General features: G+C 47.4%; 1 protein-coding gene across 1 annotated transcript in view; it reads right to left on the bottom strand.

The window, feature by feature from the left end:
- The window catches only part of DCC (DCC netrin 1 receptor), a 268,160-nt gene extending 261,582 nt beyond the window's left edge, over positions 1-6,578 (bottom strand). Inside the window, exons 1-2 of the mRNA XM_082075025.1 lie at positions 6,456-6,578; positions 5,221-5,566 (exon numbers count right to left, since the gene is read on the bottom strand). Coding sequence (XP_081931151.1) covers positions 5,221-5,311 — 91 coding nt within the window. The 5' untranslated portion in view covers positions 5,312-5,566; positions 6,456-6,578. The remainder of the gene's footprint in view (positions 1-5,220; positions 5,567-6,455) is intronic.
- Positions 6,579-27,075: the final 20,497 nt, after the last annotated feature.

Raw genomic sequence — 27,075 nt, 5'->3', positions numbered from 1 at the left:
CAAAGCAGGAAAAAGGATTTTCGCTTTGGAGAAGAGAAATAGAAGCACCATGTTGAAAAATGAGGAAAAGCTCCACCCAAAACCATAATTAGTAATTCCAGACCTACAGAAAAGTAGCAATTGGTCCTTCCTTGGGATCTGGCACAGGACAAGAATTCAAACCTCAACCCGAGCAAGAAAACACGTCGATTCTTCAGCAGTCAACACGTTGGTGCAGTTGGGTCCCACCATGACCTTCATTGGTTGGATCCCACCACGACCTCGGTCCTTTGAGTCCCACCATGACCACGGTCAGTTGGGTCCCACCATGACCTTGGTCAGTTGGATCTCACCACGACCTTGGCCCGTTGGGTCCCACCATGACCACGATCCACTGGGTCCCACTATGACCACAATCTGTTGGGTCCCCCCCCGTGACCACAGCCTGTTGGGTCCCACCGTGACCGCGGCCCGTTGGGTCCCACCGTGACCTTTGTCCATGGGGTCCCACCACAACCACGGTCCGTTGGGTCCCAGCATGACCACGGTCCTTTAGGTCCCACCATGACCTTGGTCCGTTGGGTACCACCACGACCACGGTCCGTTGGGTCCCACCGTGACCACGGTCCGTTGGGTCCCACCGTGACCACAACCTGTTGGGTCCCACCGTGACCACAACCTGTTGGGTCCCACCACGACCACAACCTGTTGGGTCCCACCACGACCACAACCTGTTGGGTCCCACCGTGACCACGATCCATTGGGTCCCACCATGACCACAACCTGTTGGGTCCCACCGTGACCACAACCTGTTGGGTCCCACCGTGACCACAACCTGTTGGGTCCCACTGTGACCACGGCCAGTTAGGTGTCCTCAGCACCAGGGAAGAGCAGAAGGAAAGTTTTATGGACTTTTTTCTTCTTCTGAGCATGAGAGGCAGAGAAAACAAAAGAAAAAAGGAAAAGAATACAGCCAAAGGTCCTTTGGAACCTTTTAAAACGTCTGTCTTCTTCCCCGATGCTTCTCAGAGCAATAAAAAATAATGACTGTTGCGTCTAGAAACTCAAAATGATGCTTTTAAGATACTCTTCACCTCTATCCAAGGACCAAAAAGTATCAGAGAGAAACTCAGAGAGCTTCCTGCATGAATTCTGCACCGAACAAGGACTTTTGGGTAGCGGTGGTCCTGCCTTTAGAAAAAACCACTCGACACCGTTATATCAATTGACCTTGGCTGGAGCTGTCACGGTTCGTCTAATTAGCGCTCACGGAGCTTGACAGACACGTCCAGCAGTTGAGACGCTTGGCAAACTCCAAACCTGATTTGGTTGCTCAGCACTTCTATGTTCCTCCTCTAAATATACTCGGTGGAAAAGGGACGAGGAACCCAACCAAACCTCTAAAATAAGATTGATGAGGGCGTTTAAAAGATGCGTAGATGAGGTTCTTGTTCCCAGAGGAGAACAACACTGAGGATGTTTCATTGAGTCAAATCTCTTGGCTGCTCAGGATGCAGTTTCCCAAAAGAGATGGAAATCAATACGAAAAACTTAGGAAATAAGAAAGTTGGGGGTTGTTCACCTTCTATTCTGAGTGTGACCACAGGCCGGCGCACACAATCAATCCAATTAAACTGATGCTCCATAAAGCACCAGAAAAACGACCAAAATCACCCAAACATCCCCAGTCTCCCTGTTTTAAACTCGACTTTGTAGGGTGAGAAGATGCCCTGGTTTCAAGATATTCAAGACGACGCTATTCCTGCAGCTCCTCTGTTTGACAACCGCGATTTCGCTGAAATTTCGGGCGGCAATTTAGAGTCGTTTGCAATGTATTCTGAATACTTCGGAGCATTTATAACGTTACAGCACATATTGACGTTACCATCGACAAATGACTGAAATGGAGACGTTTCACCGTGCGTTTATCACACCTCGCCGAGAATTCACCTTCCTTTATAGCATAGATATCTCCAAATTCTCGAGCGAGATGTTCTGTCATTACTCCAATTTAGCTGTAGCCCTTCACATCAAAGCTGCAAACGCGAAACGGCGTCAAAAAGGTTTACAATTATCCGACGTGTTACCTCTTAGGGATAATACACTGTATTTTAGCAGTGAATTTCCTGTCAGAAATCAAGAGATGCGCTTCACTTGCAGTCATCGCTTTCTATAGTTTGATGGGTTTTCCTTCCAGGAGGTTGAACAGGAGCCCCAAAGGGACAAATCTCAAGCGCCCGAGGCTCTCTGCCAATATTAAAAAAAGGATTCCTGAGCATCCTTTATCTCGCAGAGAACAATAAAATTGCTTTTCAACAGCACAAGTGGTCAAACAGATCGAGAAGTTTCTAGAAAGATGGGGAGGAGGAGACGGACAATGGACACATTTATTTCCCAATGACAACTGAGGCCGCAAAGCGGGATGTTGGGACATGTGGACGCGTTTGCGAAATAAAAAAATAGGTCAACGTTTCACCCAAGGGATAATTTTAACAGAGCGAGTGGATTATTTTATTGCCTTTAGTTAATTAATCATGAAAGCCTCGGCGGAACGCAAACTTCTTCCACCCTTTACTCTACAAGCCCCTTTTCCACCATGCAAACCCACTGTAGAGTTTTATCCTTCCACGCCAGCGGGAAAAGCTCGATTTTGTGGCATTATTTTCTCTCGTAAGGTTTATAAAAGCGCTGCCAGCCCCCTAAAGGACATCTGGTGGAAAATCCACGTGCCGAGCAACTGCTGAATGACTCTCCAAGTTATTTTAGCCGTCGCGTCTCTGGTAGAAGAAGCCAACCCAGGTGTCACAAGCAACACAAACTTCAGGGACCGAGCTCAGGCAGAACCCAAATGACTCCAGGATGGGATTAACGAGCAGCCCCACGGGTTTTCTTCCAAAGTGTAAATGTATTTATTCATCATTTTGATCTTGGAAGCCCTTAGTTTGGACCACAAACCCTTAACAGTCCTGCCCCAAAGATTTTGCTGCCCCAGCGTAAAACGGGCGATCGCAGCCAAATGGAGAAATATCTTGATGGTGCTGGAATGTCTTGGGTCATGGAATAGATATTTCATGCTAAGTTTTGTACTAGGAAGGGCAAGGAAGTAGCTGTCGAGGATAAATGTATGAAATCTAGACGTTGCTACACTTGGTATAAACCCCATCAAAAACATTCTGGGTTTAAAGTCCGTGTCGGTCCTAAAAAAAGCCATAAACCAAGAAGGGCTGAACACAAAACCCCTCAAGAAACTCTAGAAAGGAGATGGAGTTAAATTCCTGATTTAAAAACAAAAAAAGGAATGTATGTTGTGGTTATTTTAACACATCAGCAGAACAAACCGTACAGAACCATAATAATCAAATACTACAGAATTCGCATCCGCCAGGAATACATTTTGCACGATCTCCCACCAAAATGGCAAACGCTGCCCATCATCTATTCTTCATCCCCACCATACACGTTTTTAACCAGAAAAAGTCCAACGCCGCGCTTGACTTTTTCGTCTCGTCCCCCAAAACGTTTTGCCCCTCGACCCCGGTGCCCATGGATGCGCCGCTGGGTACCAAAGTTCGGCAGCGGAACCGGCCCCGTCGTGCAGCATCTCCCTTTGTTCCTCAGCGTTTGCTGCCTGTGCCCAGTGGAAAACCCACCGTGAGCACACAGAGGCGGCACCTTTGCCCAAAAAGGGGTAAAATCTGCTTGATTTTACTTAGGGATGGCGATAGGGATGCTCGAGGAAGCACCGACTCAGCCCGGGGCTGCGACGCTGGGCAAACTTTACCCATTTGCAGCTTGCGAAGCGCAAGGAACCGGGCGCAAAGCGAAGCCGCCGCCTTCGAAACGGGCGTCGCGAACACCCGCGGATCGTCGACGGGGTGGGGATCGCAGGGTCGAGACGTGCGGCTGGAAAACAGCCGGGGTTGTTTTATCCGTGCGTGGCCAAACGCTGTGGGGAAAAGGGGTTTGCGGCACGTTCGGCACCTGACACAGCAGCTCGGGCACCCATAGAGGCTCTCGCTCCATCGCTCCATCGCTCCATCTGGCAGCGGAGCTGCAAGTCAATCACCTTTTTCCCCAGGGAGCATCACAGCCATGTCTCCCCCCTCCCACCTTTCGAGCTGGAAAAGCAAGAGACACACGAGGTTCACGAGAGAGACGCGTATCCATCATCCTGCTCCGGGTTAGCGGGTCCACGCAAGTAATGGCAGAGGACACCGCCGCGGCCACGCACGCAAAATAAACCTCTTGCCGTAGCAAAGCAGCATCTCCCAGTTCACTCGCTAACTCCCCAAAAGCAAAAGCCCCAAAAGACCCAGCGGTTTGTGGCGAGGAAGCACCACCTCCCATTGCCATTTGCATACAGCTGAGAACCTGCGCTTGGCCAGAAAACACCGCGGATTCTTGGCTTTTTTAGCAAAACGTTTCATCTGCGGCACTTTCCCCATCGCAAAAAAAGCTGCTTTAGTGCTGGCGTGCGGGGAGTTGGTTCCCATTGTTCCTCCAGTGCGATGTGCGCAGACCTGTGCTCGCCTCCTTTATTTGGTGTTGCTGTTGTTCTTTTGCAGGCTCTCCCTTTTCTCAAGGTTTCTCAAGTGACCCTTGGTTGCTTTTGGAGAGAATTCAACGAGCAGCGGTGGGGAATATCCCCTCGCATCCACCATCCGCTGACACCCTACAAATCCAAGCTGCACTTTCTTAGTTCTTAACACTTCTTGGCTCGCACTCTTTTATTTTCGAATAAGAAACGCTGCTGAGTCCTTAACACACACAAGCACCCTCAGAGCATCCCTGGCTCGTTTCTCCCCTCCGCACGTTTGCCATTTTCCATTCGAAAGCACGGCGAGAGGTGAATCGCAGCCCTGCTGGAGTTGGAAGGTGCTTTGCGGGTAACTGCGCTTGCTGCCCAACTCGCCTGCTGCTTCACCCACCAAAGGCAACAAACCCCTTGGCTGCAGCACAGACACCCCCCCCAAAGCTCCAGGTGGATAAATCGGGGTGCTGAAGGCACCCCGCACCAATTATACCCCATTTCTGCTTTATTTCGCTTCTTGCCCTTTCTCTACAAGGCGCTTCTAACCCCAATTCTCCGTTTAGCAAGTGATGCTAAAGCTCAAAACAACAACCAAACCCCCCAAAATCAACACACACAAACCAAACCCCACTTGCAAATGGCGGGGGGGAGTCTGTTAGCACCAGAAAAACAAGCACATTGCTTCGGGAAAAATAGAAATAACGACTTACCCGAGATTGGAGGGTGCAGGTTCGCCAGTGTAAACCCGAAAAGGAGCCAAAGCAGCTTTGGTACCCAGACACATCCAAGACTATTCTCCATATTTCAGCACGGAGCGGGATCCTGAGCAGCAGCCGCACATGCAGGCGCAGCCTTTTCTCCCTCGGTGTTTTTGGAAAGGATTCGGATTTTTGGGGCGCTCAGCAAAGGGGGAAAGGGTGAGGAAAAAAAAGAGAAAAGACAAATAAAGTTGCATTCAGTCCAAAAGGCTCCGGGCGCGGCGGGAAGTAACTCGAGGAGATGGAGAAGGATGGGGAAGGGTCCTCCCAGCGCTGGGGAAACATCCAGAGGAAAAGCCTTGAAAAAAGAGCAAAATCAAAATCAGGGGAATCAAAGCGGCGGCGGCTCCATGTCCAACGCGATGAAAAATAAGACAAAATATTAAAAAATGAGGGGGGGTGGAGCGGCGGCGCGTTGGGGGGGGGGCGCTCGGCGGAGCGGGGGCGGCGGGTCCCGGTTTGTCCCGGTGAGTCGGTCCCGCTCGGTCCCGGGTTCGCGGCCGAGCGGCCGCGGGGCGGGGGCCGCGCGCGGGAAGGGAGGGGGGGGGGGGGGGGGGGGCGGGCAGCGTGCGCGCGGGGGGCGGGCAGCGCGCGCCGCAGCCGGCCCGCCGGGGAGCGCGAGCGCCCTCTAGGGGCCCCACAAGGGGAAGGGAGCGCGGGCCCACAAGGCGGGGGGGGGGGGGGGGGGGGCGAAATACTGGGAATTCGGCCTTTTTTACCTTTTTTTTTTATATATATTTATAACCGTGAATGAGTCCCCCCTCAGTGTCCTCTTGTCCAGCTCCAGAGCCCCAGCTCCCTCAGCCTTTCCTCACACGGGAGATGCTCCACTCCCTGCAGCATCTTGGTGGCTGCGCTGGACTCTCTCCAGCAGTTCCCTGTCCTGCTGGAACTGAGGGGCCACAACTGGACACAAGATTCCAGGTGTGGTCTCCCCAGGGCAGAGCAGAGGGGCAGGAGAACCTCTCGGACCTACTGACCACCCCCTTCTAACCCACCCCAGGTCCCATTGGCTTCCTGGCCACAAGGGCCCAGTGCTGGCTCATGGTCACCCTGCTGGCCCCAGGACCCCCAGGTCCCTTTCCCCTCCCCTCATCACCCTCAGTATCAAACATCCACATATCCAGCACTCTCTTAAAATCACAGACTCATTCCGGATAGAAAAGACCCTCAAGATTAACACTTACCCAACACTAAACCACATCGCTAAGAACGCTACGCATCCACGGAGCGGAACTGTGGGACGCTTTGATGCTCTTGGAAGGATTAAGGAGACTTTTGAACGTTGTCTCTTAGTTTACTGTAATACATTTTTTTAGAAAAAAATTGTTATTAGTTTAAAAAGGGTTGTCCTTGAAGCCAGAACACAGAAGTAATATATATCAGTGAATCAAAAGCATAATAAATCAGTGCATGTAATTATTCCCAGCTTACTTTCCTTGTATTTGCTGCAATCTCTGTGCCTTAGAGAGGCGACATGGGTAAGACTCTACACTATATAAGTCCTTTTGTGATGGGCCATAGAATCACAGAGTTGTTTAGGTTGGAAAAGTCCTTTAAGATCGAGTCCAAGCATAACCCACCCCTGGCACTGCCCCGTGTCCCTGAGAACCTCACCTGTGTGTATTTCCAACCCCTCCAGGGATGGTGACTCCAGCACTGCCCTGGGCAGCCTGTTCCAATGCCCCACAGCCCTTTGAACAAATAAATGTGTCCTAATATCCAATTTAAACCTCCCCAGTGCGACTTGAGGCCGTTTCTTTGTGTCCCTGTGTCCCCTCAGCTCCCGTTCTCCAGCTGAACCCCCCAGGTCCCTCACAGTTTTTAAACCATCACCCCTTGTCCTGTCCCAACAGGCCCTGCTCAAAAGTCTGGCCCCATCTTTCTTATTAGCCCCTTTTAAGTACAGAAAAGCCACAATAAGGAGCCCCCCAGCTCCTCCTCACTCCCTTGGGATGTTCTGAGCATCCTCCCCACACCTCAGCTGCGTTATCACAGTGATTCAATGGGTTCAATAAACCCACGCACACAATTCTCCTTAGAGAGAGAAACGTTTTGAGCGAGCACAACAGGACCTCCCGCACAGCCCAGCTTGGCTAGACTGAGCCTGTGCCAAGAAAGGCTGGACTGGGTGGTCCTTGTGGTCCCGTTCAACTCGTTATTCTGATTCTATGATCTAATTTTGCGCTCCGGAACAAAAAGTTATCTAAGAAGGGAGAAGCAGAAAGCAAACCACAGGCAGCCCAAATACATGATGTAACCCAGAAAATCCATAATTTGGGGTGAAATGTTAAGAAAAAAGGATTGAGCATTTGGAATTGCAACCAAGCGAGCTGGTCTAAGAGGGGAAGCTGCTGTTTAGGAGCATGAAGATGGGATGTGGTGACCACCGTGGCGGCTCCTGAGCGTGAATTTGGGACTGGTGAGAATCAAGAGCCCCGACACCCACATAAACGGCACCTCAGTGGGGGGAGGATTCGAACCCCAGGCACAAACCTGCAGCGCGGATGCATTTTCTTCTGGGATTCTGCACGACTTTAGGCGAGAAGAATTTCAACAAGCCAGCAAAACAAGAGGGTTTGCCTGCAATCCTCGCTTTGTCTTAATTAGAGCGTGTGGTGCCTCGGGTCACAGCGTCGCCGGCCGCCAGGAAGCCAACCCTGGGCAGCTTTTCTTGGCCGCTCTCCACCAGCTTTTCCTGTGAGCAAAACAACACATCCCTTTCTCCAAAACTCTGCTTCTGCTGCTTCTTGCTCTTCGTTGCTGCTTCTGTTTTGTCTGGTTTTGCTCATAGTTTGGTCTCCGTGTCGCTCTGTTCTCAGTCCATCACTATTTGTGCCTTTGCACCAAAATTACACCCTGTTTGCAACCTGCAGCCACATTAAGGTGGGAGTTTGTTCCTGAGATTCCACCTGGTTTTTGGGGACCTTTCTATAAGAAACATTCTTAACCACAAAACAAAGGAGCAGGTCCAAGTCTATACGATCACAAAACCCACAAGCTGCACTGGAATCTTTATGTGAAGCCTAAAGAGGAAAATGTGGCCAGGGCAAAGCAGGGAGATATTCTATTTATTCTATTCTATTTATTAAAAAAAAGACATAGAAAATGTGGATTTGTCGACCCAAAGCTAAAGAGTAAACAGGATTATTGATACAACCACGCTCAGCATTTCGAGGTATCACTGAGAGCTTTTGCAAGTTCTACATCTTCCTTTTCCTCTTGCATTTTTGCACGTATTCTAGTAGGGAAAACATCATAACTCTCGCTGAATTACAGATGCAATTAAACAATGACCCGAATATTAAAAGCAGCCGCTCACTCTCAAGCTCTCCCATGGAGTTCGACGGCAATCGGGTCTTTTTTCCAACTCCTAAGCGAATGTTAGCGGAGGACAAACAGAAGGGACGCGAACCAAGCGGAAAATAGGCAAGCGCCGCGATTCCTTCTGCCGTCATCTCTCTTCTTTTAGCCTTGAGCTTCTTGGGGAACAGGCTGTCGACCGCGCAGCGCGGCTTTATGGGCTTCACAAATGGGTGAGCAGCTTTGCACCACTAAACTCCGTCACGAAAGGCCGGTGTGTGCCTTAAAACAGGCTCCACGTCACTGGGATTAAGCATTAGGAAGGAAGGAGGTGCTGGGACCAGTAAAGACGAACCTGGGTCTTAGGATAAAAATCTGCGTCGGGAAGACGGGTGACAAAGCCCTTGTCCATTTTGCTATAACAAAGTCTTGCTGGTTTACCTACAGCCCCCAGCCAAGCCTTGGGGAGGGTCTTAAGCCAGATCCAGATCCTCAAAACCACAGCGGATGCTGCAACGGAGACTAAAAATCAGCGCTGGGTTTAACTTTACGGCACGTGTATTTTCTGCAGGAGAACCGGCTGCGTTCCTCAGCCAAACCCATCCCATGTTCTGAGCCCGAAAACAACGGGATCCCCAGGCTGAGAAGTTAGAAGAGCGATATTAAAATAACTCACAAGGCCGGAGATTTCCATTCCTACCCCCAAAATGAAAATCCCGAGCTGTTCCGCACCGAGGAGGGAGAATTTACTCTCTAACGCTTCACCCTTTTCTAAGATCTGGTTCCCTCTACCTCAAGAGACCTGTTCAAAAACTTGAGCGTTTCTTTTAGCGCCTTTTCCATCCCAATAACCGTGTTTAAGGTGCTATTATCCAGTGTAAGATTATGTGCAATTACCTCCTTCTCATGTAATTTTGCTCTCCGGAATTACCACTCCCCTTTCATTTGTGACAAGGAATATTTTCCACACCTTTACGAATTGAGCCAGCTCTGCGGCACATCAGAACACATCATTTCATAGCACACACTTAAATGCCTTTTCAACCTAATTAGAAAATGGGTGCGAGTCAAACGAAGCCGCGGTGAAGCTCTCTCCTACCTGTTTTTCTCCCACCAACCTTCAACGTGCTGCTCTCCCATCAGCGCCTCCTTCCTTTATTTCTTTGCGTTTAGCTGGCGCTTTGCTTAATCTAAGCATTAAATAGCGACTGCACTGATATTACATCGAATTTAGTCTCCACTATTGGATTCTTTGCCGTGAAAACCCAGCCCTAGCGCTCCGTGATAACTTGTTTTCCTGTGATTAGTTTGATCACCGTCCTTGTTTTCCCCCAAGCTGCTAAATCTTCATGTTATTTTCTGCAGAGCTCTTGGGTTGGTTGATGTGCTTCTAAATAAGCGTCCCAACACAACTTAAGCCAAAATAACTCCAGGCCGAGCGATAAAACTGTCACATTGTCACAGTGGCCACGCACCAGGATCCTTGGCCATCCCCGAACATGCTTTCAATTCCCTGATATCAGCCGTACGTCTCCTGGAGTTCAACTTTTCAAGTTGCAGCTTTACCTTTTTCTCCCTTATTTTGACAAAATCAACAGGTTCTTCCCCCTCTCCTCCTCCCAGAACCACAAAAAGACCCCTAAATGCTGGACACGTAAGCGTTGGCAAAAGAAAGTGTTGATCTCTTGAGCTTGCGCAGTTAAGCCTGGGTTGTGAAGTCTAGGCGGAGACTGGCCTAAAACAATAGGAGTGAGGGGGGGTGAAGAAGCACAAAAGGTGACTCCAGAATGGACACCATTGAAGATCTTCCCACCAGAGGATCCCGACCCACGCCGGAGGACCGGCCGGACTCCACGGGACCGGAGACCAGAGGGACACCTTGGGAACTCAACTGGTGAGAAACGCAACCTCATTTCTCATCTTTACCTTTACTTTTCCCCATTTCTTTCCCATTTCTTTTCTTACTCTCTATCGCGTGCCGCTTGATGGGCAAATTAATCAAGTAACACTGCTTGATTGAATCATAACCCCTTGGCATTTTGGTCGCCTTAATTTTGCGCTCTGAGATCAAGGTAAAAGAACCATCACGAGTCCGTCGTTGAATGGACCGTGGCACCGTGGTTCCTCCGTTGATGATTCTGGCGGCTCAAACTTACGGAGCAGAAGCAGCAAACTTCACTCTTCTCCATTTGCGCCGATCCTCGTTATAATTCCAGATGGGCATTTTCTTTGGCCAAGTTGCCTTTCTGGAAACCACAACAACTGGGATTTCTCTAGGGGATCTCAATCAAAAACTGTCGACTTTTCTCTCTGCACAAGTGGATGCTGGTTGAACCGTGGACTTTTCTGGACATCGAGCCACGCGGGAATCAGCTCAGCCACAGAAATTTAAGGCAGCGACCTTCCCGCGGAGTAAAACGCAGCCGTGAAATTCTCAGTGACTTCCCATCTGATGTTCAGGTGCCTCTGGAGCATTGGATTGCCAAGAATCCTCTTCTAAAGCCGTTTTGAAGTCTCCTGGAAAGATTTGTTTTCCCTAAAGAGAGCGAGGGCAAAGCACACGCTACAAAAACGCAGCGGTTCGCGTCTCCCGCAGCACTAAGGGGTTTCTCTCGGGTGTTTTCCCGAAGGTGACGTGAAACCCGCGCCCGCCGCGCCGCCCGAAACCAGAGCGCGCCCTTGGAGAGCTCCCGGCGCTTACGCGGGGGAAGCTGCCTGGGAGAGTTAAGCCTGAAGAGTGAATTCGCTTCATTTTTAATGATTTTGGAAGCTACGTGCCTTTTCTGACAGCTTTCAGGAACGCGCCGCTGTGTTTTCCAGGTTCCAGATGCCTTTTGCTGTGCTCAGCTCTCCAGGGAGCAAAGTGGTGCGAGTCACTGTGTCTTCTTGCCAAATCTCTCCTCCTATAGCCCCAATTCGTCCTTCCCACCGCATGTACCCCCTCCCTGCAAACATCAGGAACCTGTTACCCCCTCCCCGCACCTCAATTTCTGCCTTTTTAACCGTTCAGAGCAAATCTTGATGGTTGGAGCGTCACGCTCAGCAAATGCTGCCGCTCCCCAGAGAAGGCGCTGGAGGAATTCCAGCCTTAACCCCTTGTCCTAAACTGGCCTCGCGCAATCCTGACAACGTTCTTTTTGCCTTCGGTGTAAAATGCAGATGGTTCCACCTGACTTGAGCATCTGAGGTTCTTCATTATAATAAGTTAACCCCACAAAGATGATTGAAGAGCTGGGGCAGCCCTGCTATATGGACAGTTGGGTTTATTCAGCTTGAGATGGCTCCGGGGAGAGCTCAGAGCAGCCTCTGGTATCTAAAGGGACCTATGAGAAAGCTGGAGAGGGGCTTGGGACAAGGGCATGTTGTGATGGGACAAGGGTGATGGGTTTAAACTGAAAGAGGGGAGATTGAGGTGGGATCTAAGGGAGAAATTCCTCACCATGAGGGTGGTGAGACAGTGGAACAGGCTGCCCAGAGAAGATGGGGATGCCCCATCCCTGGAGTGTCCAAGGGCAGGTTGGACGGGGCTTGGAGCAACCTGGTCTGGTAGAAGATGTCCTTACACATGCAGGGCTTGAACTAGATGATCTTTAAGGTCCCTTCCAAACTCCTCTATGATTCTTTAGCCTTGAACCCGTCCCTGGGGAGATCAGAAGCGACAGCGCTCGCAGAACGTCATTTTGGGATCAAAAAGACCATCGATGAGCGCCCAGGGCCACCCAGCCACCTCCAACAGGGGGCCAGGGGGTGCACTTAGGGCTCAACTTTGGGCCAACTCCTTCCCACCGTCTACAAACCATCAAAACTACCGAGATCCTCTCGCGTATCCGACACAAATATCGCCTGAGGGGGCCGGGGCGGGCGCCACGTTAAACCACAGATTGTGCTTCCCCAGCTAAACCTCTTCCCAACCTTCCTCTCCATTTTCTCCCGTCACGGTTCAGCGAACTCCGACAACAAATTACAGCGTCGAACGCGGTTGATTTTCATCTCCTGTCACGACACCTAACGCCGCGCCAAACGTTCGTCAGGAATTATTTGCCGCTTCAAAACCTCTTTTTCCTTGTTGTTTCGGCTTGGAAAGCTACCGTGTTATTTTAATGGAGAGTCAAGTGATACTTGCAGATAAATCCTCGTTACATCTGTTTCATCTCATTGCTGGGCTGCCAAAGAATGGGTCGTTAACGATCCACTCACTCAAAACCCTAATCACCTGTATTTTACAATGACATTTTTCTATAGGATGCGTTTCTTCTAGGAACATTTGGAATGGGAATGGTTGGACTCCATGATCCCGAGCGTCTCTTCCAACTGAAATGATTCTATGGATGCAACCCCACCGGTACCTCGTTTTCTAATTCGTTAATTTATTATGTTTATTTCTACAAACTGATCATATCGCTTCATCTAAACCCAGAAGCACCAAGGTGGCAAGAGAAGAGCAGGAATACAAAGGAGCCTCTCAAATTATAGGAAGTAAAATGCAAAGATGATACTATAACCTTCTTTAATTTATACATGTCGTTAGCTCCTTTCTCTTCATATTTAGACGATATTTCTCAATGGATATAAATCAATAGAGCTCCTGGATGTCAATTCGTATCAAGTTCTGTTCAAGGTTCTCATCCCTCTCCACTTCTTTTGATGTTAATTCAAATTATCACACGAATATAATGGAAGTACCTCGTAGTTATAGCTCTGGCTGAAAACCAGATCAATGGCTGATTTCAAGGAATCACTCTACTAAAAAAGAGTCTTATAATGTCAGGATTAACTTATTTCTCCTAACGCTCCACAGATGTTGCAAAGCGCTATATTCATTTTAGCAAATGCCCAACAATCAAGTCAATACAACAACCACGTCCTAGTTACAGAGTTCGGATAAAAAAACAAGTCAAGAAACAACAAGTTTTTGGGTAAGATGGTGCAGAAGAAGCCGAGATCCTGTCCTGTTAAGACCTGTACAACTCGTGACCCGTTGGGCTCTGAGGACTCAGGTACAACTTGGAAAGTCTCTTCAAGGCTTTGGAAACACAACCAGATTTACTGAAGACCGGGCAGCCAAATGGCTCGGAAAACAGCCGTTCTTAGGCCGATGGTAGGCGGTAGCGAGGAGATCAGTTAATAGGGAGATAAATAGGAAGAAGAAGGTGCGAGAAGTCAAGGTGAGGATGGACAGTGTATAGAACCTCAGGCTCATTTTGGTTAGCAAAGACCTTGAGCATCATCAAGCCCAACCATTAACCCAATGCTGCCAAGTCCACCTCTACCCACGTCCCTGAGAACCTCATCTGTGTGTCTGTCCAACCCCTCCAGGGATGGTGACTCCAGCACTGCCCTGGGCAGCCTGTTCAATGCCCCACAGCCCTTTGGGGAAGAAATTGTCCCTAATACCCAATGTGAACCTTTCTGGTGCAACCTGAGGCCATTCGAGCCACGTTCAGCCACTGTCACCCATGGCCGTTTTCCTACAAAGTCAAGTTCCATCTTCCTCCAGTTCTATTCATGAGTTTACACCAACCTCCTACTCACATGAACTCTATCACCACATTTTATGCCTCCTTTGAAGACCTTCTCAGAGAACGTAGGAGTCAGTACGTATTTATTAATACAGCGTTAAGCAAATACTCTGCTATATACTATGGCAGTTCGCCTTCAAATGCCATAAACACTGGTTGCAGCTGCTCTCCTACTTCCTTTATATGAAAAAAATAAGAATAAGCATCAGCCTCAGGGGGAAATAATCCATCTACTGTTAAAATGAGGTATTTCCCGTATTAAAATGTCAAGCTTAGTCACTTGGCACATTTCCTTCCCTGACATGGTTTGCACCTACACCGGTACATAACGGAGCAGCCCTTGCGGTTTGAATTCATCCGGCGGCTTCTTAAGGGAGAGGTTGTTTTATTTATTTCCCTCTGTGCTGCTGCAGATCATTTAATGTCATCGCCAAGGCTTGGAACATCATGAAATGTTCCCCTTTAGTTCTTTGAATGCAGCCATCAAGAATTTACAAACCACAGTAATACTACGTGTATGTGTTTATATATATATATGTATATATAAACGTAAGGCAGCTGAGGAATAAGGGCTTCAAACACACACACAAGCTCAATTTGCTTTGTTCACGCTTCTCATGCTTAAAATTTGATGCATCCGCGTGACGTGCCAGATGCCAGTAAAGTTGTTACCGTAATAAACTCAACGTCTCCCTAAGTGTTTTAACCCCAAGATGTCACTGAATTATCGCTGCGAGACGCCGAGTTACGGTCAGAGCGGCGCTGACGGCTGGTACGGGTATTTCCAATGGTGGGAAGCACCTGGTGCCACCCACAACTCAACCGTTGGGCTTCAGAAGTCAAATTTCATAGAAACATTAGGGTGGAAGAGACCTTCAAGTTCATCAAGTCCAACCATAACCCAACACTAAACCACGTCGCTGAGAACCTCATGGGTGCGTATGGTAAAACCTCTCAGCGTTCGGCTGGAGCTCCGGCCGGACCGTACGCAACACGCGCAACGTGTTCATACAACCGGGACGCATTCGGGGTTACGGAGAACCCACGGTGCTCGTGTACCTTGCGGAACACGCACGGTGCTCCGGAACGCAGGAAAACACGCAGCAAAAAGCCATCGACACGTTTCGAGCTCTTCAACTTTGCCACGGCCGGCTCCAGGGATCGCTCCTTTGGGCACCGTGATAAAGAGACAATCATTCAGTTAGTTTCTAGAAACGTAATATCTCTGCCTCTTCCTACACTAAATCCCATTTGTTCCGGCCTGTGAAAAACCCCCACGTCCTCTTTATTATTATGAACAACCTGTAAAGCCAAACTACTGGTCATTCTCCAGTACAACCAGCGCACAGACGCATCTCTTGCAGCAACAGGAGATGAAAAGCTCGTCCCTCCCGCTGTGCGTTATCACCGTGCCCAACGGACTCCGCTCGCTATCAATTCCCTCCCCATAATTAAATCACAACGAGGAAAACACCCAACTACACACAAATAAATAGATACTAAAGGGAGAAAATGAAATGAGAGGCTGTATTTCAACCACAAGGTCTGGTTGTGGCTTGGGGAAGATGAACGAGCTACATCCCAGGGCTGTATCTTCCGGGGCGCAGCGTTCGCCGACCGGGAGTTATTTATTCACCAATAACCAACATACAGAACGGCAACGCGGCAACAACCTATTCCAGAAGCAAATAGACCAAACCCACACAACACCTACTAACATACCAAAAAGCAACTCCCTCATTTCACATCCTGCTGGAGATTATTTTACAAAGAGATTCATCCATCCTAAATCTGGTATTAGAAAGGTAGTTATTTTAGGCCGAGCTTGGCCCCGGAGCCTCTGTGATGCTAACGCAGAAATACGGGTCCTTCTAAAGACAATTTGCTGTAAAACCTGCGCAAGGGCGAGATGATTTGCCCTTCATAGGACGATATAAAGTCTCCTTGGGACTTTCATAGCGTTCCCATAAAACATCCGGGTCTAAGATACCAGTTTAGTTCCAATTCTTTACCGACACTGAAGTTATACAAGTGTAAATAATGTGGTTTAAATTGCATCTTCTGATGTCACCGTATGGTATTATAACATAAAGAAAGTAGCGTATTCTGAATAATTAAGGGCAGCTGCAACTTGGCGCTCACCGGAGTGCTCACCGGGTTCTTTTCTGGATTAAACCAGCCCTGATAAAATGAAATAACACGTTTAGGCTGCTGTCATGAGAGCAAAAATAGAGGGAGCGGAGACATGTGAAGCAATACCAAGGCAGAAATACTTGTCTATTAGCTTGTCACTCAGTGCACGCTGCAAAAAATAAGAGAGACATGAGCATAAACCATGTAATACCTTTCAAAAAAATACCAAAGGATTTCTATTTGGGATGGATTTTAAATAGTTGGGATGCTGACACGGTTTCTAATTAGCGACCTACACCTAAAGATTAGGAAAAGCAAATTAAAAAGCAGCGAAGCCGGCGCGATCCGGAGAGTTTGGGGCAGCCGGATCCAAACCCACCAATTGAATTGATATTCTTGATATTTCTATATTTCAGTCCCTCCAGGCCACCCAGGTTCCCCCAACGCTGCCTTTTCAAGCCATATCCCTTCGTCTCGCTTCATCCCGTGCATTCATTTGGGTTGCAAAATGCCCTATCAGCGTGAATCCCTCGGATGGATTTCATATAATTACTGTTATGCTTTCATTCCGCTTCCTCGTGTGCTTTAGCGAGGGGTATTTTCTAAATCACGGCAGATTTGCCAATCAGTTCCCTTTGAATGTTATCACCCAAGCCTCTTTCACCCTGGGATTCTATTATAATACCTGTTGTAATGAGCAGAAAAATACAGGCAAAGATTTTTCCTTGAGGTCTAAACCATCTTGAGATAACAAATCGCTCTTTATTTATCCAGAAGAAGCGATTCCGCTCGCGCCACTAAAACCAACCGGAGACCTATAGGCTTTCAAATGCTAATTATATTCCATCCCAGGGACTAAAATCCTGCCAGAATGTGGCGGGACGGTACGTTAGAACAAAATTAAGCCGGGCTAATCCAAACCTCAGCTAAAAACCCGGCCTAACAAGCAGTTCTGGCTTTAACGAGGAATTTAATCGCTCACCGGCGAGACGTTCGCAGAGCGGCCCAGTCTGTCCCAGCACTTCAATGGTCTGCGGTGGAGAGCGCCAATCGGGCTTCAGACCAAATCAAACCGGGGAAATAGGAGAAATATTATATATTATTATTCAATATTACGTATTTAACTTAATTTCGATGCATTTCCAGGTTGTGTCGCCTCCCCAGAAGACGAATCCAAGAAAGTTTCGAAGCGCAGCGTTTTCACAAGTGATTCACCAAAGGCTCCTCCCAGGTAATCTCACTTGTTAAAGAAGTGGGCGATCTTCGAAACCCTTAATTAAACCTAACGAGTTTCTTGTTTCTCGCACATCTCTCGCTATCCCTTGGCGTTACAATGGTTGTGACCTCAAGCATCGCTTCACCTTGACGCACAGTATTCCAATTAACACCTAAAGCAATGTAATTACAGTATTAATTTTTACTCCCAATGTGTAGGAAATAACAGTTTCTGATGTCTATTGAGTGAGGTTGGAATTGATGTTTCTTATGGGGGACGATTTTACCTTTTCTGACTAATTTTCCCATAATTTGTTCTCCTACCAACCATCTTCTTGGTCTCTCCTGGTAGACGACGCAGTCCCAGCTACTTCTGACCTTTTTCAAGCTCCATATCGAGTCCGACAATTCTTGGGGACGTGGTTTGGTGACGGTTGGACTCGATGATCTTGAGGGTCTTCCAACGCAAACCATCCCATGATTTATAAACCCATTTAAAAGCCAAAACGCAGCTTTAGGGTCGGGATTTCCTGGAGATTCATCACAGAATCACAGAATGGACTGGGTTGGAAAAGCCCTCAGAGATCATCCAGTCCAACCCTTGGTCCAACTCCAGCCCATTGACTAGATCATGGCACTAAGTGCCATGGCCAATCTCAGTTTAAAAACCTCCAGGGCCGGTGAGTCCAGCACCTCCCTGGGCAGCCATTCCAATGCCTGACCACTCTCTCTGTGAAGAATTTCTTCCTAATATGCAGCCTAAATTTAAGTTTAAGCCCCATTGTCCTATTGCTGACTGCCTGGGAGAAGAGCCCAAGCCCCACCTGGCTAGAACTGCCCTTCAGGTAGTTCTAGAGAGTGCTGAGCTCAGCTCTAAGCCTCCTCTTCTCCAGACTAAACAAGCCCAGCTCCCTCAGCCTCTCCCCATAGGGCTTGTGTTCCAGTCCCTTCCCCAGTCTTGTTGCTCTTCTCTGGCCCCGCTCCAGCACTTCAATCTCTTTCCTGAGCTGAGGGGCCCAGCACTGAACACAATACTCCAGGGGTGGCCTCCCCAATGCAGAGCACAGGGGAAGGATCACAGCCCTTGTCCTGCTGCCCACGCTGGTTTGGATCCAGGACAGGATCCCATTGGCCTTCTTGGCCACCTGGGCACACTGGTGGCTCCTGTTGAGCTTCCTGTCCATGAGTCCCCCCAGGTCCCTTTCTGCCTGGCTGCTCTCCAGCCACTCTGTGCCCAGCCTGGAGCGCTGCAGGGGGTTGTTGTGGCCAAAGGGCAGCACCCGCCACTTGGCCTTGGTGAACTTCAGCCCATTGCAATGGGCCCATTGTTCCAGTCTCTCCAGATCCCTCTGCAGAGCCCTCCTGCCTTCCAGCAGCTCCACACTCCCTCCCGACTTGGTGTCAGCGGCAAATTTGCTGATGATGGTCTCAATCCCCTCATCTAAATCATCAATGAAGATGTTCAACAGGACCGGACCCAACCCTGACCCCTGGGGACACCACTAGTGACTGGCCACCAGTCACTAGTGAGGCACAATCCCCACGTACATCTTGAATAAGCACAACGAAAAGTCTCGTCCACCTGAGAACCACATCACCAGTTTCTAGAACCGAAATATATCCAGTTACCTTCTAGTCTGACCTCTCCCCACATTTTTGGATCCATCCTACGTTTTGTACAATCTCTGAGAACCTCTCACTTGTGAATTATCCAAACTCCGCGCCCACCTGCAGTTCTGTAGTTTAATTCAAGATTATTCCACCTTTTAATAGGTGTTTAATGTGGTTTCTTAAGGAAGCAAAGACTATTGGAGCACTATCCGTCTGTTGGTCTTTCCGTCCTTTCTCTCATTTTTCTTAAGACATCAGTCCCCTTGAACTGAACTTGCCAGAACAGAAACATATTAGAAAGAGCCCACATTAAAGAAAGAAAAGCCTCGGTTAGAGGTTAATAGTCAGGAAAGAATCCCATCCAGGAGACACAGAGCTATTGAAAAACACAGAATACTCTCCTGTGCCCACATCTGCTCTGAAAATAAGTTATTATATTACGTTTCGACTCAGCAGAAAAGCCCCTATTGCACAGCAAATCCCCGCCACACAATGAGCAAAAGCTAAATAGACATGACCAAGAGGAAGAAAATATAGCTATAGATCAGCAGGAAGAGTCGGGTCACATAATACAGACTAGAAAATGTCCTGAAATGCAGGAGTCTCCACTCACCTGCGTTTTCTGGTGCTTTCAGACACAAGAAAATTGGACTTGTATGTGGTTCAACTCTTAATTCCCACCAGCTGCTGCCTGACAACTTGGATTTAGTTCAGGCCGGGGCCAGATTGCTCCAAATCATTTGTCTCCATTTCTCCTCATCCATCCGTCTCCCACCAACCCCAGCCGAACATCTGCCCCAAAATTCACATACAAACCCATCGCGTCCTCCTTATCTCAAAACTTGAATGCAAACCAACGTTTCGAGGCTCGGAGCACCCAAATTTCGCCGCGTTCTACAAGACAACCGTTTAACTCATCCATCGGCTTCGCCGCCTTGTGCATCCAATGCGCCTGAAGAAAATGTCATTTATACAAGCATTTCTATAAGCATTGTGGCTAACACCTTATAGCTTTTAGGGTGAGGTGACCATTTTACCTTATCTATGATAAACAAGAACGTACGGAGCCGTTCGCACAAGCCAACAGAGCAAAGGAATTAAACATTCAACCCACAGCGACGGTAACTCGCTCCCAAATGCTGATTATCCCTTTACAGCCAGGAATTTAGCCAAGGTAAAGCCAATTTAAAGCTAAGTTGGACAATTGGACTTGTCCTCCTTCTAATTCACGCCGCTTTAAAGATAAAAACGCACACGGAATTATTAGCGACTGTATTTTTCGCCTCTTTGTTCCATAATGAGGCGACATAATGGGGGGAAAAATGTCGCCGCTTGCAACAGAAATGGAATTTTCTGGCCGAAGAAAAGCGCAAAGGAGAAGCGTATATATGGGTGTCCCGAGCTCGTAGATTTTTGACACTAAAACACTAAGAGTTCAGTCACCTTTCTATAAAACGAACGCGCCGATTAAACTAAACGGCGTCAGCGCGGATCCGTAATTTGTAATTGTAGGACCTGCTCAAAGTCAGCGTAGGTCGGTCAACAATCGAGGTCCAGTCACCTCAGGTTCATTTGTCACCTCCGTAATGAGCAGGACAGAGGGAAGAGGAAGAAAAGGTACAACTTGTCAAATTGCTAATGATTTTCTCTCTCTTTTCATCTCCTAATTCTCCCCCTGAGCCTCCGCGACCCCAGCGATGCCCACGCCGCTAATAGATCTCCATAGAATAACCCGGCCAAAACCTCCGCGACTTCAGGTCGCGGCCCTGAAAGGGAAACTACTGGAGATTTATCTGAATATTACTTTAATAATCTAATTTCTGCTGCCCTTTGGATTAGCGATGCTTGAAGCCGCCGGCCTCTTCACCTTCCCTTCCCAAGAGATGATGGTTTATTTTCCTCCGGGTTTCGGCAACACTTTGAATGTCTCAAGCGACGCTTTTGCAGTTCACCCACCAGCAAAACGTTGAACCAGAGCAGCTACCTCACCGGACTACTTAGAAACTTCTATAGTTATTATCATATTAAACGCTTTGTGATATTGAAATGCAAGAAGAAGCACAAAGGAGGTACCACCAGCAGCCCAGCTGGCAGAGGAGCCTCTTCCCTGCTTGCAAGACACCCACAAACATATAGAAATCACGCCGACGGCAAATATTCTATAGAAAAGAAGCAGACGCGCTTATTCTAAAGCGATTTCCTTGCAAATTATGAGACAATTTGAACAGCCGGGATCCAGGAGGATCACAAGCGCTGGACCGAGTTGATCTCCTTGGTTGATCGAGGGAGAAAATGGAACGGTAACAACTTTTCTGTGCTTGATGTCAACACGGATCAACGCGCAGCTTTGCCCTGGGTCGCCCTATTGCCGTTGTTATTTTATATCGGAAATAATTACCTGTCATCCAGGTGCAGGTCTTGGCTGAGTCGGTGAAGATGCTTTCAGGTCAGGATCCTTTTTTCCGCCTGTTGCTTTTGACGCTGTAGCTGAAAAGGTGGTTTGTGGTGGGTGTTTCAGGTCTGAGGTTTCTCCAGCGATACCTGCGGGAGGGACAACAAGCGGTGAAGCAGGAAAAGACCCAAAGACTCTGAAACAACCAAGGCCTCGATTGTTTCAATTTCATTTAAAACACTGTATTATTAACAGGTGATAATTAGTTACACATGTTTTGTTGCACCAATAAAGATAAATCACAAAATCGCCGCAGCGATTAACGTTGTATCCGAGTAGATGTTTCGCAGTAGAAAGAAACTGAAGGCAACGTAACAGGAGGACGAGACGCTTGATTTTCCTGTTTAATAAGGAAAATAACTCTCAAAGTTGAGGTTGTTTTGATATATTTCTGCAATACCTGGCACTGAACAGTCCTCGACTGTGTGTGCAATGATTTAAATACATATATATATATATATATATATATATATAAATAACCAATCTCTTGCCTATTACATCAAAACTCAACTGTTCCATCACCATAATTGAATTCTAAGCAACACCCATCATTAAGCCAAGCCTTCAAGTCTTGATTTAAAGACTCGGAGCGATGGAGAATGAGCCGTACCCCGAGGTGAATTATCCCAGCAGTTAATTGCATTCATCGGTACGATCGCGCACGTTATCATCTCCTCAATTCATTCTTGGCTTCCAATCTGCGACTCTCGACCCTTTAACCCCGAGAACGTGTCTGAGACGCCAAACCTGACGTTTGCGCGGACAAGCATCAAATTCAGGATGATAGAGCCATCAGAATACGGCAAAAGCTTCGTTTTGCCTAAATAACCTTTAATAGCTTTTGGAAAATGTATTAATAAATAGCATCAAAAGGTTTGGTTGGGATTTTAGATGGTGTATAGGAATCGTTTTGTTGTTCCGTGCGACTCCACGACGTCTCTTCTTTCGAACCGAAATCTCCGCTGGTGTTTTCAACTAAAATCCCATCGCCGAACCGGGAGGAAATTTGGGCCTCTGGTAAATAAACCCCGGCTGGATCCATCGCTAATTGGATCCTGGAGATGAAAAAGAGCTTCTGTCTAAAATAGGGGAAAAAAGCCCAAATTCCCATCTGTCCGTACAAGGTTTGTCCTGGGTAGCTGATTAAGTTTTATTTGAAGCCCCTAATTAAATAAATTGCCAAAACTCCCTTTGTGCTCTAACAAAACTTTATAGTTTCCAAGTATTTGCGATGCTGTAATATCAGACGGCGCTATAATTGGAAATAAAGGGTCCTGGGTTTATTTGAACAACATGAATCCACCACAGGAGCTGGGGAGAAAACTGGGGTCACCCATCCAAGGCTATCGCTGCCTCATCAATAATTCAACACAATTAGGACTTATTGGCCTAATAATGTGCTTTCAAGCAGTTATTTTTACTTCTTATTGTCTTCATCCGCCTAAAGAAATTATTTTAGACCAGCAAAAAAGCAAAAGTAGGTTGGTTAGATGGGTACTACCAGCTTAACGCGGCTCCAAATTCCAACAGGTATTTTAGCACGGACACATATTGCATCTCCACATTTCCACGTCAATATTTCATACACCAGCACAATTTGCTTTTAATTATTTTAATAGCAAATGACAAGTGATACCTCAATCTGCCAATAGGAATGAGAGATTCCACCAGCTCCTTGTAGCGAGGAGTTCGATTCAACTATTTGATCGACGTGAAAGACGAATACTCTAGTTTATTAGCTGATGATGACTCTCTATGGCGCAGCCTCATTCCAGGCCAGGCTTTTGCTCTATTTGCCCACCAATCTTGTCCAAGAAGCGAAAAGATGTGAGTAGGCAAGTCATAAATTGACTTTCCTCTTTCCCGGCATCAGCAGGATATATAAATTACGGTGTTCTTCCTATAGAGCGGAGCGGTTCGCTATCACATCTGCCTTGCTGGGGCTAAGATGGGACTCCAGTAGAAGACAGATGAGAATTGATGATGGGTGAGGAGGAAAAAGCCTATAGCTATACATTAAAACATTGGTTTGTGTTGAACCAGCAGCTGAGGGGCCGGCAAGAGACACTCATAGAACCATTGAATCATATAGGTTGGAAAAGAGCTTTAAGATAGAGTCCAACCATTAACCCACCCCTGGCGTTGAGACCATCCTACAGATTTCCCGAAATCCCATATGGGATTCAAAGATGAGCTTTAGTTTATCTTTAAGACAGCTTAAAAACTGCATGGGTGGATGCCCTGGGGCCTACTGAACGTTGGTTTTTCTACGTATGCACGTAATACATGCAAGGTAATGCAAATTATTAATTGCCTATTAATAAAGCCCACGTCTGGCAGACTGTGGGCCGCGGTAAAAGCGTAAAGCAAAGAAGATGAAAGGTGTGCGCTGATTACCGCTCAGGATTGAACAAACCGCTAATACCTCATAAAGATGATAATGATCCTTCCCCCTCCATCTTCATCTTCAATTCCAGCTGGTTGCATGAAGGGCTCGAAGAACCGTGAACAAACATCATCAAAACTCCAATACGTTTGCGTTAAGATGAAATGAGCAACGACACACCTGCGCTGTTTAATGTCTATTGGAGTAAAGATATATTTGTATATTTTAAAACTATGTTTTTCTCTTCAAAAAACGAAGAGGAAGGGGAATTAATTATCAAGTTTCATCATAGTGAGCAGGTTTGACGCCCAATGAACTGGAGCTGGATACCCACTCTATGTTGCTGTCACCACGGCCCAACCGTCCGGCTTATGAATTTCCATGGAGAAACCCTTGTGTTATTTTAGCAATTAGACATTAGCTGGAATTTCTGCTTTATGATCAGCCTCTTTGAACGCTGACAAAATACAATCGAGTCCGGCTCGTTCTCCTAAAGCCTCGTAACGCTGCCTTTCCACCCCGGCGATATTGCGAATATCCTCCTTTAAACCCGGCCACATTTCCAATGAGCTTTTCCAAAGCCTTTGTCTAATGAAACCGTTCTCTCTCCTGATTTTAACTAATCCTCTTGCTTATTCGCTGGAAGACCTGATTAGCTCCTCTTGCATCTGCCACACGCTTGGATCCGGACCTTCTAATTAGCACGTTTCTAGCCCCGAGTCGCGGTCCTTTGCTGCTCTTGCACATCTGTTATTCCGAGCCCTTTCCTTTGGGCTGCCTCATCTTACCCGCACACACCTTATGTTTTATAAAGCTCTTCTTCAAAATGTGTTCGCTCGACAGAATAAAAGTGGTTTAAATGTGAACTCACCGACTCCGCGTTGTATTCCTGAGCTTGCACGCAACCTACAATAATTCATTCCCTTCAGCACCACCTCCTTTATCCCCATCATTTGTTGGCTTCAAAGCTTAAATGCGGTGATTTAAAGGTCAACACTCTTTGCTAGTCACTTAACCATAATTTTAGCAGAATTTATTCCGTTAACGTGCTTCTTTTCCATCTCCAATTGCCTCCCCGGGGGTTGGAAACCCCATCTGTCTCTACGCTTCCCAAACGCCCAGCTGTGATTTCGCAGCCATCAATTGTCAATACAAACAGTTTTTGGCGCGCTAAGAAAGCCGGAGGATCGGGCACGGTAAAGCAAATACGATCGAAGCGCTGATTGTGTGATCCAGTTGTCCGGTTCGTTACAATATAGCGTGTTTATATCTAAATAAAACCACCCCGCGATTGCCATTTGCTGCGTTAGATTTTGTGTGGTTTACAATCCATCTTTGCATCATCTGGACAAACCACAAGTCTTTTGGGATGAATATGTGCATAAATACAATGGCTATAAGGATACGATGGCTATAAGGATACGATGGCTATAAGGATACGATGGCTATAAGGATACGATGGCTATAAGGATACGATGGCTATAAGGATACGATGGGTATAAGGATACGATGGGTATAAGGATACGATGGGTATAAGGATACGATGGGTATAAGGATACGATGGGTATAAGGATACGATGGGTATAAGGATACGATGGGTATAAGGATACGATGGGTATAAGGATACGATGGGTATAAGGATACGATGGGTATAAGGATACGATGGGTATAAGGATACGATGGGTATAAGGATACGATGGGTATAAGGATACGATGGGTATAAGGATACGATGGGTATAAGGATACGATGGGTATAAGGATACGATGGGTATAAGGATACGATGGGTATAAGGATACGATGGGTATAAGGATACGATGGGTATAAGGATACGATGGGTATGGACTCGCAGGTAAGTGATTATGAGTATTTCAGCCACCATCAGGAATCATCAACCAGTTCAAATCAAACTCATCAATACAAGCATCACTCACCTCTGTTTTAAGTCGTTTTAATAATAACCAGCTCTCAGTTCAACTGCTTTAACATTTATCATCTCCAACCAAACACACCCATTACTCTCTAATTAAGTTTCCCTTTGACAAAACGTTTAAGGAACCGGTAACGTAAGTTTGTCAGAAAGAAGATTAAGGCCTAAATACAGAAGACTCAAAATTAAGAGAGGACTTCTCAGTTTAGAACCTGCAGCTGGAAGTTCTGCCCACAAAAGGAAAATCAACCTTCTCCCCACCCAAATTAAATAATTTGCTTTATTTCTTAACATCTCACCAATCGACTTTCTCAGACTTCAGCACTCTGAGAACACCGGGTGGCTGTGTCTTACATGATAGACTTAGAAGAGAGGTTCTGGCTCAAAAAGCTGGTCTTAACTAGGCAAGATAGGCTTAGGCAGGCATGGAGGTGCCTCCTCACCATCACTTCAGGGGCTGAATTAAGTCAGGCAGAGCTGGTACCTGCAGACGAGGTGGAACAGGAGAAAAGACAATGAAGGAGACAATAATCAGAACTTTGTGCTCTAGCCAAAATATCGAGATGCTGAGCAGTGAGAAGTTAAAGCCACCGTCGGGTTCTCTGAAACCGAAGCTTAACTGGGGTTCATCTACATCTCAACACGAATCAGAGCAACGACAAAGTTAATCAGATTTATAGCTGGACGCTCCAGCGCCAAGGAAGCGTTCTGGCCAGAGAATCGCTGCCAAGTCCCGTTCTCCTCCTCTACTCAAAAGCTGCTTTAGTGATATTGTGCAGAGAGGATCAAGAGAGCACAAAGGTAATTTTCAAGAGCCAGTTCAACAGATTTTTGGCTGCTCTGCACTGTCAGATCAGTGCTAAGCGGCCAGAGCACACCAAGAATCAGCACGTGGCAAGAGCAGCTGGTCCGTGTTCACCGCTGAGACGTGACCCCGCAGATCCAAGAGCAGGTTCGCGTCTGCAGGACACGGAGTCGGGCACCCGCCTGCAGCCATCGGGACGCGTCAGCTCTTCGCGTGATGCCTGGAAGCGCTTTGGCCCAGGGAAACAAGCGGGATCCGAGGGATGAAAGAACCAAATGCTGCTCCCGTTGGGTTGCACGTGAACCACATTGGGCCATTTGGGACGAGAGAAACGGGCTCTGTCTACAGCACAGCTGTGGCCTAGGCTGGAAACACTACATTTCCAGTTTAGCTACTGGTTGTGCTGCTCACCTTTAGTCTCCGTCTTGTTCTTTTGCTCTCCCACAGGCCGTCTT

This window comes from Streptopelia decaocto, assembly GCF_964273445.1.
Source record: "Streptopelia decaocto genome assembly, chromosome: Z".
Classification (NCBI taxonomy): domain Eukaryota; kingdom Metazoa; phylum Chordata; class Aves; order Columbiformes; family Columbidae; genus Streptopelia; species Streptopelia decaocto.
This window is presented reverse-complemented; position numbering and strand designations above follow the sequence as displayed.